This window comes from Microtus ochrogaster, linkage group LG5 (genome assembly GCF_000317375.1).
Source record: "Microtus ochrogaster isolate Prairie Vole_2 linkage group LG5, MicOch1.0, whole genome shotgun sequence".
Classification (NCBI taxonomy): Eukaryota; Metazoa; Chordata; class Mammalia; order Rodentia; family Cricetidae; genus Microtus; species Microtus ochrogaster.
This window is the reverse complement of record NC_022031.1, coordinates 14,829,439-14,845,470: the sequence shown is the minus strand read 5'-3', so window position 1 is coordinate 14,845,470 and position 16,032 is coordinate 14,829,439. Positions and strand designations below refer to the sequence as shown.

Sequence of the window (16,032 nt, the reverse complement as noted above, 5' to 3'; positions counted from 1 at the left end):
AGGGAGGAAGGAAGGAAGGAAGGAAGGAAGGAAGGAAGGAAGGAAGGAAGGAAGGAAGGGTGTTTGAAGGAAGAGAAGGATGGATACAACTGTCCCTAGACTTCTGGCTCCTGCAGGCTCAATGTGTGATGTTTGTGTACGTCTACTGACTGGAACTTGCGCATCTTTCTCGTCTGTAGCCACAGGAATCTCCATCTTACAGACAGGTGACTAGTTTGATGACAAATCTAGTATCTCAGAGGAATTATCTAATTAAGAAAACATGGAACAACGGGTTGGAGAAATGACTTGGCAATTAAGGGTACAAATTGTTCTTTCAGAAGACCCAAGTTCAGTTCCCAGCACCCGTACTGGGCAGTTCCAAGGGCCTCCTAAGTAAGATGCCTGCACTCAGGTGCACGTGCGCACACACAGACTCATATATATGCACATAATTAAAGGTAACAGAAATAAACCTAAACAAATAAACAAAGGGCACTTGCTGCCCTCCAAGATAAATTACCTTAACTAAAGAAAGGGGGTTTTTGTTAGTTTGTATTTTTTGTTTTTTGTATTTTGGTATTTTCAAGCCAGGATTTGGCTGTCCTGGAACTAGTTCTGTAGACCAGACTGGCTTCAAACTCAAAGAGATTCGCCTTCCACGTTCTGGGAAATCCTATGGGTAATTTCTTTTTTTTTTTTTTTTTTTTTTTTTTTTTTTTTTGGTTTTTTGAGACAGGGTTTCTCTGTGGCTTTGGAGCCTGTCCTGGAACTAGCTCTTGTAGACCAGGCTGCATCGAACTCACAGAGATCCGCCTGCCTCTGCCTCCCGAGTGCTGGGATTAAAGGCGTGCGCCACCACCACCCGGCTTGGGTAATTTCTTTTCAATTACAAACTTCTCTGAACTTTAGAGATCCACATAGTTAGCCAACTTTATCTAAAGATATTAGGCACGAGAAATGGGCCACTTAGTTACTATCAAATGGCCTCATTCATTGTGGTCTTACTAAAAGGTCCCCAGTATCCTAAATGCAATGTCACGATCAACAACTTGATACTCGCCTCTCACTTTCTTGTTTTCAGGGTTACTTTGAAGGATAAAAGGCTGGGGAGGAAAAGGGGCCCAGGGGATAAAATAATACTCATATATTAGTCTAGTCAGCCTTAGTTTTCAAGGGATTTGCAGAAAAGCTTAGACCTATTCATCAATGTTTTAACTCAACGTCGCAATATCTCACAAGGACACTCTTAGGTACTGTTATGAGGGCAACCTCAGGATTCTTCTGTAGCTCAACGGGCTAATGCACTTTGTTCAGGAGTTGGAAATGCTCACTAGTGTATCCTCTGCAGATTGCTAATCTCATCAGGATCCGAGCCCTCTGCGTGGCGAGCAAGATATGGATTTTGGAATGAGGCACGCTGCTTACCCACTTTCAGTATATCGTTCTGGAAATTTCTTATTATGGCTTGTGCCAAAACTTCCATCTGTGTCCTACAGGGCAAATAGAGTATAGATACAATCACATTATTTTGGCAAAAGCCTCACACTTCCGTGCTGCACATTAACAACATTAAAAACCTAATTTTGTTTTTTTTCATAGTTTTCCAAACTTAATTTGTTCCCGTGAAATGATTTTCTGGCAGTCTCTCTAGAACGTTCCCCTGTTGCTTTCTTTCCATGAGGAACAGTCTGAACTTAGATTTCCTCACCGGGGTGTTTAAGAATGTCAGAGCTAGCCCCCCTCAGAAGCACCTGAACTAATGAACAAAGAATCAGGCTATGCCTCAATGGTGAACTTCTTCCTGTAGAGATTCTCTAAGCTGGGCAGAGTCTTTATCTCCTCGCAGTTGCTTTCCTATCCAGCTACACTGGAGGTTATCTTTTTGCAGACAGTATCACTGACTGAAGAGAGAGTCCAGAATAAGAAGGTTGTGTTGTCTGGGACCGGTGTGACAGCTCAGGAGACAGTTCAGGCTAGAGCTGACTAGTTTGGAGTCTTTTATTTATTCTAAATACTGTATTCTATTTATAAATTCTTTATAAATTCTATTTATAAATTTATAAAAATTCTAATACTGGATAGTGAGTCCAGGGCTTCACGTGTGCCTGGCACATGCACTACCAACCCAGCATCCACTCTGGATCCTCCGCTTCATGTTTGGCCTGTGCCCTCTTGCTAAGGTCACCAGCCTTCACCCTCTGGTCTGACATTTTGTGCGGTGCTGAAGAAAACTCAGCAACGGCAGCTCTCTGCTCGTCATCCCAGCCCCAGAGTGAGTGTCTATCCTTACCTGGTCACCTAAGGAGCTATGCTGAGTGCACGGAGCAACATAATTAAAGAAAAAAAGGGCTGGAGCTTAAGAGGTTTGGGCTACATACAGTAGCTGCTGCCTCCTAGTCCTGCGTCCTGAACAAGCCATTTAAATTCCCCCAGGTCTCAGCCTTTGGTCTCTAGACTAGAGGAAGCCAACCTCTGAATTGCGAAGAGCAAGTGCTCTCCTATGAATATTGTGGGAGGAGGGACGGGGAGCAATTTCTCCCCGGTGAAGCTGTTGTCGCCGTCAGTCTTACCTGTTGCTTGGATTCCTATGAAGCCAACAGGGGATAAAACCGGGCTGGAGTCCCAGACACTTGGCATGACTCCTTGACTGTGTGCACACAACCACCAGCAGGGATTAATTGTGACAACATGGACATATGTGTTTGCACTGCTTCCACATTTCTGCATTAATCCGAGACAAAGTGTGAATTCCCACCACCCTCTCACTTAGGAATTCTGCCCCAAGCACATTTGTATGCACACATACAACTACCATGTCAGCACACTCACACACTTGTGTAAAATCGAAAGGTGATACCGAGTTCTTGCTGCACATTGCTCTCACCCGGGAAGCTTTGGAAGCTATCAATGTACGAGCAGACAGATACAATGCATACGGGCGACACCAGGCATCTGGGAGATTTGTGCATTGGTTGGTTTGTTGCTCTCTTTTGTTCTTTGAGACAAGATGCCCATATGTAGTCCAGGCGAACCTTGAACTCTGTTCTTCTACCTCAGCATCCCAAGGGTTCGCTTCACAAACATGCTCCATCACAGGCCCCAGCCCTTGTGATTTTGGTTTGGTTTTCCCTGTGTTAAGAACACCAACCCTAGAACCAGACAACACCAAAGTTGGATGAAACTTAGAAATTTCCTAGTTGAATGAGATCATTTTCCTACCGAGGAAGTGTTGATCCAGTAAACTGAAGCCAGTTTACATCTCTTCACTTCTAACCTGGTGTCCCTCTCTGGTAACTGTCTCTACAACAGCCCGAGGCGGTAGACTCTCCCTCTACAACTCCACCTAGGGCCAAGGCTCTCAGTCCTGACTGCGTTGTAGAAGCAAAAGCCGATGCACAGGTCCACCCAGACAAATTAAATCCATGCCTCTGAGGAAAGAGATGCTTAGTTGTCAGGTCTCTTTCAAGCTTCTGGAAGAGTCTTCTGAGCAGGCCAAGTCAAGGAGCATGAATGTCGAGTGAGCTTTATTGGGCAGCTGCTTTTCCTGTTTGTCCTCCAGGTAGAGACATTGCTTCCTTAAATTGAAGCCGCAGAAAGGAGAGAGGCTCTGGTCATACACTCCTGAGAAGCCTTTTATATTTTTCTCTGATGCTTCACAGCTTGCTCTGGCTTTAGGAGATCAAATCTCATGTCCTTTCACTGAGCTGTTGAATCCCAGCATCTTTGCAATCCAGCTTGCCTTTCCACTGTTTTATATGTACAGAGTTGGGGATGTGCTAAAACTCTCCAAGGGCCACAGCATCCAGACAGCTGCCAGGATTGTGAGGAAACTGGGATTCATTTGCTGAGTACATAACAATTCTGCTCTGAAGTCCATGTTCTCACCCAATGCTCGTTCTTCTGCCTGTCTGTCTGTCTGTCCCTCTCATACTGCAGCTGCCCGTGGGGCAGGAATAAAAGGACATTTACCAATAGGATTTGTCTGGGTTTGTTAGTTTTCCAGAAAACAACACTTTATTTCCAGGAAGCCCCTGAACTCTGGTTAGATTCACAGCAAGGTTGTGATGTCACCTTGGGTCACCTTCTGCTTACTGCTCTGTGTCTTGTCCATACAAGGTTGAGACCACTCAGCTTCGCCTCCTGGCCGCCCAACATCTCCAGCCTACATGGAAGGCACGTCTGAGCAGTCAGCATCTGCTCAGATGATTTGCTTCTGTGTGTTTGTTCTGCCCAGGACAGGGACAGAAATGTCAGGGTCACCTCTTTACTCATAAGCTGTGTCAGGTGGCCCCACCCTGATCAACGTGTACCATATCCATCACATCCCAACGTGTACCATATCTATCACATCCCATCACACCGGATAGCCTAGCATTGTCAGCTTCCTCTGGCTTCCAAACCCGCTCACCCCTCTTTCTTAATTGCATGTAAGTTGTCGCCTCTGTTTGCCCAAATGCTCTCCCCTCACCCGAGGCCCACCTAAAGTTCCGTACCCTGAGCCAGGCCAATATGCTTTTTCTAGTCACGCTCCGGAGCCTTGGGAGTGCGCTGCTGTCTACACATCCTTGGGCAAGTGACTTAACTGCGCTGTCTGAGTTCCTTCATCCCTTGTGTGGACACAGTCGTGCCGGCCACAGAGGTCACTGTGAAGGTTACATAGACTTCTGTGTAGTCAGACACTCAGATTCATGCGCTGGCCCACAACAAGTACTTCCCAAATGCTTCCAGCTGTTTGTCTGTCCACTGTCCTGTTTGACCTGGTGCGAGAGCTGTGCTGTCCCCCACATTCGGCATTGCCTCATGCAGATTGTTGTCCACACTGAAAGTTCTCTTTTCTGGTTCCCCTTCCTTTCTACCTTTTTCCTTCCTCCATCCATCTCCCCTCATCTCAAGAAAACAGGAGCTAAATCTCCCAGGCAAAACTTTAGTTCACTCTTGTGAGAAAATTTTGCAATATCTTGAACTAAGTTATAGTTTGGACAGAGAGACATTTATATGGTCCTTGTCCCCAACACTGAGTTTGAAAGTTTCAGTGCACATCTGGTTTTCAGATGCTGACACTGGCAGGAAGTTAATCAGGTCATCCTAGAACTACTCCACAGCGATTCCATTGCAGAGAACATGATTTGACCTATATTATTACACATAAGAAGGCACACTTTGAGAATTAGCTTGTGTAATAAAACTCAGCTTTTATCTAGTCCCTGAAATACAGCAGACATTTGAAAAAGGGAAGTGAAGCCCATTTTTTGTTTGTTTGCTTCATAATCAAGCAAGTGTATACTGAGGTGTAAAGCACAGCATCCTCTGCAGTCTGAGGAATACATCCTGTACAATCTGCAGGATACATGCAGCCAAAAGGAAGGGACCACGATGCTCACCCAGTGGTTATTCCAGAAAGAAGTACCCAGAGCCACCACATCGCGAACTATTGTGGTGGGCATCCCATACTTAATTTACAGACAGAGAGACCGAGGCTCACAAGGAGAAATCAGTGAACCTGGAAGTTTATGTTCAAACCCAGATGTGTGTGGATCAAAGCCACAGACCCCTCTGGGCCAATAACCCACCCCCACATAGCACCAGCCTTTGGGAGCCTGAGGGAGGAAGATCACACTTGAGTCCAAGATATTCTGGGGGTACATATTACTTTGAAGAGACACCATGACCACAGCAACTCTTATAAAGGAAAATATGTAATTGGGTGGCTTACAGTTAAGAGGTTCAGTCCATTATCATCATGGTGGGACATGGCAGCGTGCAGGCAGACATGGTGCTGGAGAGGAGCTAAAAGTTCCTCATCTTGCACACAGCAGGAAGTGAACTGAGACACTAGGTGGTATCTTGAGCATATATGAAACCTCCACACTTCCTCCAGTAAGCCCATGCCTACAAATCCACACCTCCTAAGAGTGCCACCCACTATGGGCTTATGGGGGTCAGTTTCATTCAAGTCACCACAATGGGGTACACATTAAAGCCTGGTCTTTTAGGAATATACATGAGCCAGTGAGAGGGCACAGTGAGTGAAAGTACTTGCTGCCCTGCCTGACAACCTGGGCTGTCTTAGAAACCCATGTGAAAGAAGGGGACCATTAACTCCTGTAAATTATCCTCTGACTTCCACACAAGTTCTACGGCATGTGTATACATACACACACACACACACACACACACACACACACTTTAAACTAAAAATAAAAAAGTCATAGCCATTAAATAAGAATAGCTGGGAAGTGGTGGCACAAGCTTTAATCCCAGGACCCAGGAGGCAGAGGCAGGTGGATCTCTGTGCGTTCGAGGACATCCTAGCCTACAAGATCTAGTTCCAAGACAGGCTCCAAAGCTACAGAGAAACCCTGCCTTGAAAACAAACAACAAAAAAAGCTGCTATATTGCAGAATTTATAGCCAGAGAATCAGTTGTCCAGTGACTAGGTACACACTTTTAAAAAGCAACTTCTATAGCACTGGCCTAGGTTCACGTACCACATCTTCTCTTTAGAACCCAAAGCACTCAATAATTTTTAGGACACATCTTTAGGACTAAGACAGTGAGGTATTGTTTTACCAGATGAAGACAGTCTAGAAGAAAACCGAGGTTCTGTTGTTTGCTCAAAGTCCTAGGGGTTTTCAGACGCCCCACCCAATAGTTCTGTCTATTAAAGATGGCTGCTGTGTTTCAAGTTCACATCACCTCCACCTCAATTAAGAACAACACATCGGAATGCAGGAAAAAGCTGTGATAACTCCAGCATTCCTGAGTGGAGCGCCTTCACAGGGAGGCTGTTTCTGGGCTGTGCGTTTCCACTAATACTCCTGCCCCACCCAACGCCCTGGCATGCAGCCTTGATCAGGACTCCTGAGAACTAAGGAGCGGATTCTGTGGAACTCCCAGCTTCTCTAACATATAAGGCAGTGCTTTCTGTCAAGCTCCTCTTATATGTAAATAAAACCTTTCCTAAGCCCAGGACAGGCTATCAGTAACATTTCCTGCTTTGGAGAAGGAGCAGGGGCAACACATTGGGTAAGTTGTAAGGATTGCAGGAGGAAATTCATGTAACCAGCTCCTAGCTTCAAGCAAGCACTCAGCAGCGTTGATGGTAAAGAATGAAAATGTTTCAAAAGGCACGGGACGTTTTTCTCACTTGGCTCCATTCTGTGAGTCTTAGCTACAGGCGGTATTCTTGGGTCCTGTGCACTGACCCCGCCTTCTTCATTGGAGCTGTTTACACACAGGCAGGCGGAAACAGCCAAAGGCCTGCACACATGACTACCCAACTCAGCAATTCTCCACCGAGAGAACTTTGGGGGACCACTTGGGAACATGACACGTGTTCTTTGTCCCTAATTCCAAGTCAGGGTTGTTGGGGAGGCTAAAACAACTGAAAAGATTTCACAAGTAATTTTATCCAGCACCTCGCTGATGGTATCCAGAACCCTGTGAGGGAGGAGTGTATGGCAAGTTATGGACACAAACTTAAAATTCAGAGAGCAGAATGAGAAGTGTAATTTCAGAAAGCAGGGGAAAGGTCTGTGCAGGCGGTGAATGGCTGCTGCGTTGCACACACAGGTGGATAGAGCCATGAATTGGTTGGCTTGGGAGCCTCAGGATTAGATCAAAGCCTACCAGGGACAGCCATGCTTCTGCAGGGTGCTTGTTGAATGAACACAGCAGACTCCACTTCCCATCAGCAGGTGCCTCCACCCAATTCAAGTTGAGCCTCCCAGAGGAACTGGGAAGCAAACACCTTCTCTTGTTTCAACCATTGAACAGCTTTAATTTCAGTTTTAATTTCAGAACAGTCCTTTGAAAAGCTCTCTGCCTCTGTTTCCACCTATGTATAAACTCACCCGGGGAAGCCGCCATGCTAACAGCAGCCGCTTCAAGGCTTCATTGCACAGTCATAAGAACTGTCGTGGTAAGAGGCACGGAAGTGGTGGTTCTGCTTCATTGAAATTCCTAGTATGTGTGCCTTGAGAAGATTGCCTGAGCCTCCAGCTAATTACACTATGCAGAGGGCTCTGTGGCTTCTTCCTTCCAGGGAAAGCTAATTGACACTTTTGTCAAGAGCTATTGCCTTATCTAACTGTGTGTGTGGATGCAAGTCTTTGCTGTGGGGTGTGTGCACGTGCGTGTGTGGAAGTGTGTACTCATGCACAAGCATTCAACACATGCAGATATGTGTGTGTGTTTGGTCTTGTGTGGATCATTGTCTGCCCCAGAGATAGTGCCAGACACCAGGATTCTTAAATAGATGCCTCCGGAAGGCACTCCCGTTCCTTTTTCACAGGAAATCCACGAGGAATTTGGCTGATGGCAAAATGGGTTAGATTTCAAACAGGCGGTCACTGGAAATTCTACACACACCTTTGCGTCCTACAAGAATCTACTTGTACTATCAGCTCCTCTGAGCTAAAAAGAAAAAAGAAAAGGTGGGAAACCTCTTATGTGCTGTGGCCAAGAACATTAGAAAGCTTGCGCCATAGCCCTTCGGTCCAGCAGGAACTATTTGGCCACGCATGGTGGTACAAACCGGCAGCCCCCATTACAGGAGGCTGAGGCGGGAGCATCCCCTGAGCCCAGGAGCTGAGACCAAGCTTTGGAAGTGATTGCTGTTTGTACCAGAAAGGGTGTGAATTGGGACCTTGGTTTGTAGGAATAGAATCATCGGCCCCGTTTTTCTGTGTGGCCGATGCTGGAGAACTGTTCAGAGTCACATTTGGTTGTGAAGGGTGTCACTGCCCACTCCTTCTGCTTCTGCAGGCCTCAGATATTGCAAATGCTGGCTGTGGATGCTATCCAGGTGGGTGGCTGCATCGTAAGCCATTTAGGTTTAAGACAGAAACAGACATATACAGACACACCGAATCACCACCCCCAAATCTTCAAACTCTGAAATGTCTTGGCAGTACTCATCAACAAGAATCCTATATGATGTAGTTATTTCCTAGTGAAGATGTCTTTCAGCTTTTGAGGACTTCTTTTGGGTCTCTCAGAACTTTTGGGGGGTCTCTCACAGAACTTCTTTTGGGTCTCTCTCTTTTTCTCTCTGTCTTGCACACATACAACACTTTCCCAAGTTCCGTGTTGTCTCCTCTGAGTGCCATAGAATCCTGCCTGGAAACTGGCGGGTTCGCTTTAGTTGGAGTAGACTCTGAAGCTAAAACTCAGCTGTTTGCCCACTCACTGGGGAGGGAGTTAAGCAACCTGGTTGCTTTTAAACAGAGCACACATCCTGACTCAGAAACGACAGTTCGCAGTTTTTGCCCTTCCGGAATCATTTTTGAGATAATTGTGTCTGCGCACTTTTAGGTGCAATTTTCCCTTGCACACAATATTTGTGCCCTTCACAAAGACTCAAGCACCTGAGCTACTGAAACGTCCGTACTCTCCTTCTGCTTCCCCCGTGGATTCCAGCTACAAACAGGTCCTTGAACGATGCATTGAAATCACTTAGGACTTGTTGCAGGTGCCGGTATCCAGTCAAAGTGCGGACTCACTCGTGTGACATGGCTCCTTTGGACCCAAACAAATTGATTTTATAATTTTCCTATGGTTGTGTGTTTGAGACAGAGTCTTACAATCCAGGCTGACCCACAGACAGCAATCCTCCTGCCTCTGCTTCTTGAGTGCTGAGATTACAGGCGTCAGTCACCAGGATCGACTGACTTCAGTTGTCTTTTAAGATTTGTTGATTTATTTGAGGGTGTGTATTGTACCTCTGTGAGTTTATGTGCACCACGCTTGTGCCTGGTGCTCAGGGAGTCCAGGGAGTGTTGGATTCCCTGGAAGTAGAGTTACAGGTGGAAGTGAGCGGCCTGATGTGGGTGCTGGAAACTGAACTTGGGCCTCCAGAAGAACAGAAAGGACTAAGTCACAGAGTCATCTCTCCAACCCCCATGTTTTAAGTTAAACCTTGGGCAGCTTAGTTCTTAACATTGTTGTTGTTTGTGTTGCCTTTCCGTGGCTTACTTGGTAGGTAGTTGCATTCTCTTAGACAACCTCTTTTCTGAGTGGAGATATTGAACCTTCGAAGCATTCCAGCCACGCGCTGAAAGAAGACAAACCTAACATGGCTGGATATGATCATCTGGCAACCCCAGGGGTACCGAGGGCTAAAGTGGAACCATGGAGTGAGCTCTAGATACTTGGGGTCCAGCTCTAAAAATTAAACCTATACCAAAGACAAGCAATTCCCTTGAGGGAAAGCAAATGTGGCTGCAAGGCCCTTGTCACTGTGGAGGTTTAGGTACCATTTTAGACACATTTCATATCTGCTAACAAACCCCATCAAGTCCCTTGGCCAAACTTTACCTTTCGCACATTAAAAGTTTTGCTTCTGAGACACCTCCCGAAGGTATTGTCTTACCAGAGACGTGTGGGAGATACAGGATCCCCATAGATGGGGCTAGAGTGGGGGGCCTTTTTAGACATAGCTTATTTGGAATTATACGTGACACAGCCAGCATGCTTCTCTAGAGCACAAGTAGATGGCACCGGCCACAAATCAGAAACCTGTGCATTGAAATACACAGAATCGCACCCAGGCAGTGCTTGTATGTGGGAGGGAGAGAAGGATACTTGTTTAACGGTACTGGTGCCCATCCCTACTCACTCCGTTAACAGATCAACTGCAGATAAAGGCCAGGATTCTCCCTGCTAACCAATGAGTATTTTCGGGCTTTCACGTGGAGTGGAGCTCCTGAGGAGTCTCCCAGAGTGAGGAGGTGACGCTTCAGAAGCCTGAACCTGCAGCGGTGGCCCCATAGCCCTGTACAAAAACAGGAGCTAGGAGCCCCACTGTGACCTCCTGGCTGCGTTTTTTTCTGGGAAAGTGGGCTCCATCCTCCTGGGGGGTGCGCTGAATGCTGTGGGAGCGACTTCCTGCTTGCGTTTTCCGGGAAGGTGGACTCCTTCCCCCCTGGGGTGCGCCGCATGCTGTGGGCCAGCAGGATTTGTAGAATAAGGAAAACCAAAAGAAAGAGTGCCGAGTTTGCCCAGATCTGGGATACCCCGCGTCGGCTCTGCCTGTAATGGCCTCAAACTAAATTCCTTTCTGTGTTCCTCACGTGCCACTCTGCCCAGGATCGCTTTAGAAACCCAGAGGCAGAGAACAAAAGCAGCAAGTTTGTTTTTCCAGAACAAATGGGGCGGATTCGGGTCCTGGTGGAAACAGCCCTGACAGCTGGCTCTGTGTCTTGGGACACTAAGGGCTTTAACGTGCTCCATTCAAGACTGTTTAGTCTGGGTGCGGAGGATTCATTTATCAGCGTTCAGCTCTAGTGTCACTGAGACAGTTCTGATTTCCAGTGATTTCATTATCATCTGTATGCGCCTGCCCCGAAAGAAATGGGACCGAGAGCAGAGTTCCTGCGGGGTCACTTAAAAGCGTGTCCCTTTTCATTCATACCCCTTAATGGTGTTGCCAGGGAGGGAGGGGGAAAATCCGTAGTGCTAGAGTACTTAATAAATACCACCTGGCTCAGCGTCGCCAACTGCTTCCCGCTGGCTTTTGCAGAAATGGCAATGCATCGAGGATACGGCTGGCAAGCTTCGAATCCACAAGTGTAAGGGACCCAGCGACCTGCTCACCGTCCGTCAGAGCACGCGCAACCTCTACTCTCGCGGCTTACACGACAAAGACAAAGAGTGCCATTGTAGGGAGTCTGGTTATCGATCCAGCAGAAGCCAGAGAAAGAATCAAAGGCAGTTCCTGAGGAACCAAGGAACACCAAGTAAGCCATACCTCGTGGTAGGCGCAAGCGCTATTGAGACCTTCCCACTCCCGGCGCGACTTAGATATTATTACTGGTAGACTAGATTTCAGAATAAAAGCAAAATCATTGTTCTGTTTAAAGTAGGGTAGTAAAGATGGGTTAGAAATTTTACTTTGCAAATATTTTCACCTAGTAGAATGAAATCCCCTCAGGCCACAGAGCGGCAGGAATGAAAGAAGGAATTGTAGTGGATATTCTGCCAGACCAGGGTGGGTGGCTTAGGTCCGTTTTATTTACTGAACCTTCATGGTAATGCCCTGATATGTCTGTCTGCCTTAAGATGCTTTAAAAGTTAAACTTCAGGTATCAGTTCATGTGTGTTTGAACCTGAGAAGAAAAGACAGGAGTAGTTTTTAAAGGCATATTTTTCATGTTTTAGACTGTAATTGTACCTTTAAATGTTGTCAAACTGCTGACAATTTCTATCCTAGAAACTCTCAGGTAGCTGATTGACACGTGAGGTTATAGATTTACAGAAAAACAAAAACAAACCGGGCAGCCATCCATTGAAGTGTGTGAGTCTAGTGCCACCTAGTGGCATGTGTGAGAAGGACTCAACTCTGTGGTGACTTTTCTGTTAGGAAAGTTATCTTTAAACCTGTGTCAAAGAGTTGGACACAAATCGTTCAAGAAAATCATAGGATATTTTGTGCTGAACAGAATGGACTTTAGGATCACAAATACCTTATTTGTATCCAAATTTGACTATTATTCACTTCCACTTTTTTTCTTTGCCCCCACAAATTCTTAAAGAGGTTCATAACCAAAAAAGTTCAGAACCACTGAGTTGGCCAGCGGTGGTGGTGCACACCATTTGAGTTCGAGGCCAGCTTGATCTACAAAACGAGTACCAGAACAGTCAAGGCTACATGGAGAAACCCTGTCTCGAAATCCTCCCCCAAAACCCCACCGAGTTATGGGTTTGTCTTTCTTCCTGGAAGGAGCCTGATCATATTCAAACTACACAAGAAAATCACCACCAATACAGCCACCCTGACCCAAATGTCTCACTTAGTAACAGGGGCACTCTTCCCTTCCAGAAAGTTCTCACTGTGTGGAATCTCGTGTGACCTAGAACAGGAGTGGGTTTCCTCTTTCCCTGACATGATGGCTATAAAAGTCATCCTCTGTCATGGGGACCACCTCCTCATCTGGGTACCAAGGGAGCAGTCTCCCCTGGAGGAGGCTGACAATTCCCATTGCTCCATCTCTGCCAGGCTTCTCAGGTGTAAACAAAGGTCAGAGCTTACACACTAAATCTCTCCTCCAGGACCCAGTGAGCACAAGGTGTACCGTCCCATGGTCCGGATGCACGATGACCCTTACTCTTCACCGTGTGTGTTTAAACATTACCTGGCCTATGCAAGCATTTGCAGATTTACTATTTTTAGGGCATCCCCCTGTATTTGTGTAAACACGAGGTGTTGAGGGCATTCGTTCACTCAAAAAGGCAGCCCAAGGCAGTGGTGAGATGTAAACTCACACCGCACATCCCGGGTCTGGAGCCCAGGGAAAGGCAAGCAAAACTCAGGGCTTCGGGTCCCTCTTCTAAAACTGTGGCTGATCACACCAATTCATGTTTGGTGTCTCATGAGTTCTTTCATGTAAGGAACACTATGACAATACCGCGTTTCAAGATTATGGATTCAAGATAGATCTACAGTATCCTAAGGACAATTAAAGCTAAGGGAAAGCCTGTCATTATAAATAATAAACGGGGAACATACAGTTCTTTGTTAACTGCCATAGCATAGCATAGAGCCATTCATGTTGAAAACTAGATGTGAAACCACATAGCCTGTGATTGATGGGGGAAGGGCCTGAGGCCATAGCAGTGCGATGTCTGTCACAGGACACAACTGGTAGAGAGCCTGCTTTTGCCCCGTGGTTTCAGGAGCTATCCCAAGGTACCAAGGTACCAATGAAGCTGATACTGACTGTCCCTCTCTAAGACCCCAAGGCGACAGATGATATTGTTTTCCCTGCCACGCACACCAGCTCATCTGCATTGTGGCTTTTCCTCTCATCCCAGAATATAAGCCCAGGTTTGTGCACACGCGGCAGACTCGGTCCCTGTCTGTCGAATTTGAAGGTGAAATATACGACATAAATCTGGAAGAAGAAGAATTGCAAGTGTTATCCCCGAGGAGCATTGCTAAGCGCCACGATGAGGGCCACCAGCGCCTGGGAGGCCCTCAGGCTGCTGCTGGTGACGTCAGGAATGAGATGCTGGCCGATAGCAACGACGCGGTGGGGCTGCCCACCACTGTCCGTGTGACACACAAGTGAGTTGGCTTCTGTAGTTCCCAGGGTGGAGGTCAGCGTTACCTCACACCCCATACAGTCACCATGTGGGCTTGGCAGAAGATAGCTAACACTCAGCAATGCCCAAAGGCTTGTCTGCACAACAAGAGGCACAGGAAAGCAGGGAGAAGCTGGAACCAGCAGCAACCTCCATATGTTCTTTGTGTTCCATTTCATATTTAGCTAATTGGCCAGGAACCCAGTCAGAGCAAGTCTCCCATATTTTAACTTAGCGGTTAAGTTTCTATCCCCAAGTTGTTACCTACAGAAGTGTCTGGAAATCGGTGGAAACAATTCTAGGGACTGCTGGGGACTGTTTCATGCTCCATGGTCCCCCCTGACTTAGAGCATTGCAGAATCCGGCCTCAGAACTGAATACACCTTGAAGAAAGACAATGGGTCACAAAGAAACTTCTAGAAAATGGTTGTGGGCTAAGAATGGGTATGTAAGACACAGAAAAACCTGACCTGCCTCACAAGAGCAGACAGAAAGGATTGGAAGTCCTACCGACAAGAAACAAACACTATTTCCATAACTTTAAATTTATTAGATCTTCATTTTATCCCCAATGCCATCACCATGGAGTACCAGTTGATGCCGAATTTAGATTTGTTAGAATCACACCCCCATGTCCACCCGGGTCTATCCCTGAATTGTTACTTTGTTTCAAAACTTAATGGTGTGTGGGACTAGGGACCTAGCTCAGCTGAGAGAATGTTTACCTAATTGGCAACAATCCCTAGATTTGAGGCTGGAGAGCTGGCTCATAGCAAAAGAACACTTGACTGCTCTTCTGGAAGACCCAGGTATGGCTCCCAGCACCACATAGATAATCACAACTCTCTGTAACCCAGTGTCAGGGGATCCAACACCCATTCTGGCTTCCACAGATGCTACATGTCCCTGGCCAATGGGTGTGCATAAAGAAAAAACACCTCTACACACAAACTACAATGGTAAAATAAGCCCTGGGATCTGGAGTTGATCACACACTATATAAACTAGGCATCCAGGAGTACACCTAGGATCCCAGCCCTCAGGAATTTAGCAAGATCAGAAGCACAAGTCCAACCTGGGATACATGAAACTGTCTTAAGGGTGACCTAGTTGTGCAATGGTGGTGCACGCCTTTAATCCCAGCACTCAGGAGGCAGAGGCAGGCAGATATCTGTGAGCTCGAGGCCCAGCTAGTTCCAGGACAGGCTCCAAAGCTACAGAGACTGTGTCTCAAAAATTCAGAGAGAGAGAGAGAGAGGACCCTAAATGGAGAAGCTGAGGGTCTAGTTCAACTCAATGTAAAATGTTTGTCCAGCCAGAGACCCTGGTTAGAGCCTTAGCATGGCAAAACAGGAAAAGGAAAATATCAGAGTGTAAGTGGAAATACTTGAGGTATTTTTAAAAGGCAAAATAATGGAATAATATGTTTCTTCCAACAAGTCATTTTGCATTTGTGACTGAAAATTCACACACACACACACACTTTAAAAGCTTGAGTTGGAGAGTGGAGTTTATTCAAGGGATGATGAATATGAAAAGCAGCGACAAGGTGTTCTGGGGGATGACCTAGTCACAAGCAGTGACCCTACCCCTCATCCAGCCACTGGCCAAGATGCATTCTCCTTTACTCTTAGGTAGAATCAGTTCTAAGCTTGGTGCTTGTATCTATACGAAGAGGTTGAAAGGTATTGAGTTTTCTTTGCTAGCTCTGGTGTTTCCTGATACTAGACCATAAGTCTGTTTCTCTTGGTCCTGTTTGGTTTTCAGATGCTTCATCCTTTCAAATGATACAATCCATTGTGAGAGAGAGCTGTACCAGTCAGCCAGAGCGTGGAAGGACCATAAGGCCTACATCGATAAAGAGGTCAGTGTTGGGCTGGGATAGAGCTTGGTGAGAAAGAGCTTGATAGTTGTAAATAAGGACCTTAGTTCTAGCCCAGCACCACAAGCATGCAAAAACACAGAAAG

At 46.4% G+C, this 16,032-nt stretch overlaps 1 protein-coding gene across 4 annotated transcripts in view; it reads left to right on the top strand.

Moving 5' to 3' along the window:
• The window catches only part of Sulf1 (sulfatase 1), a 165,718-nt gene that overhangs the window by 131,195 nt on the left and 18,491 nt on the right, over nucleotides 1–16,032 (top strand). For all 4 annotated transcript variants that reach the window (XM_026786697.1, XM_026786700.1, XM_026786698.1 and 1 more), the window contains 3 exons: nucleotides 11,504–11,720; nucleotides 13,795–14,047; nucleotides 15,832–15,928. In XM_026786697.1, coding sequence (XP_026642498.1) covers nucleotides 11,504–11,720; nucleotides 13,795–14,047; nucleotides 15,832–15,928 — 567 coding nt within the window. The remainder of the gene's footprint in view (nucleotides 1–11,503; nucleotides 11,721–13,794; nucleotides 14,048–15,831; nucleotides 15,929–16,032) is intronic.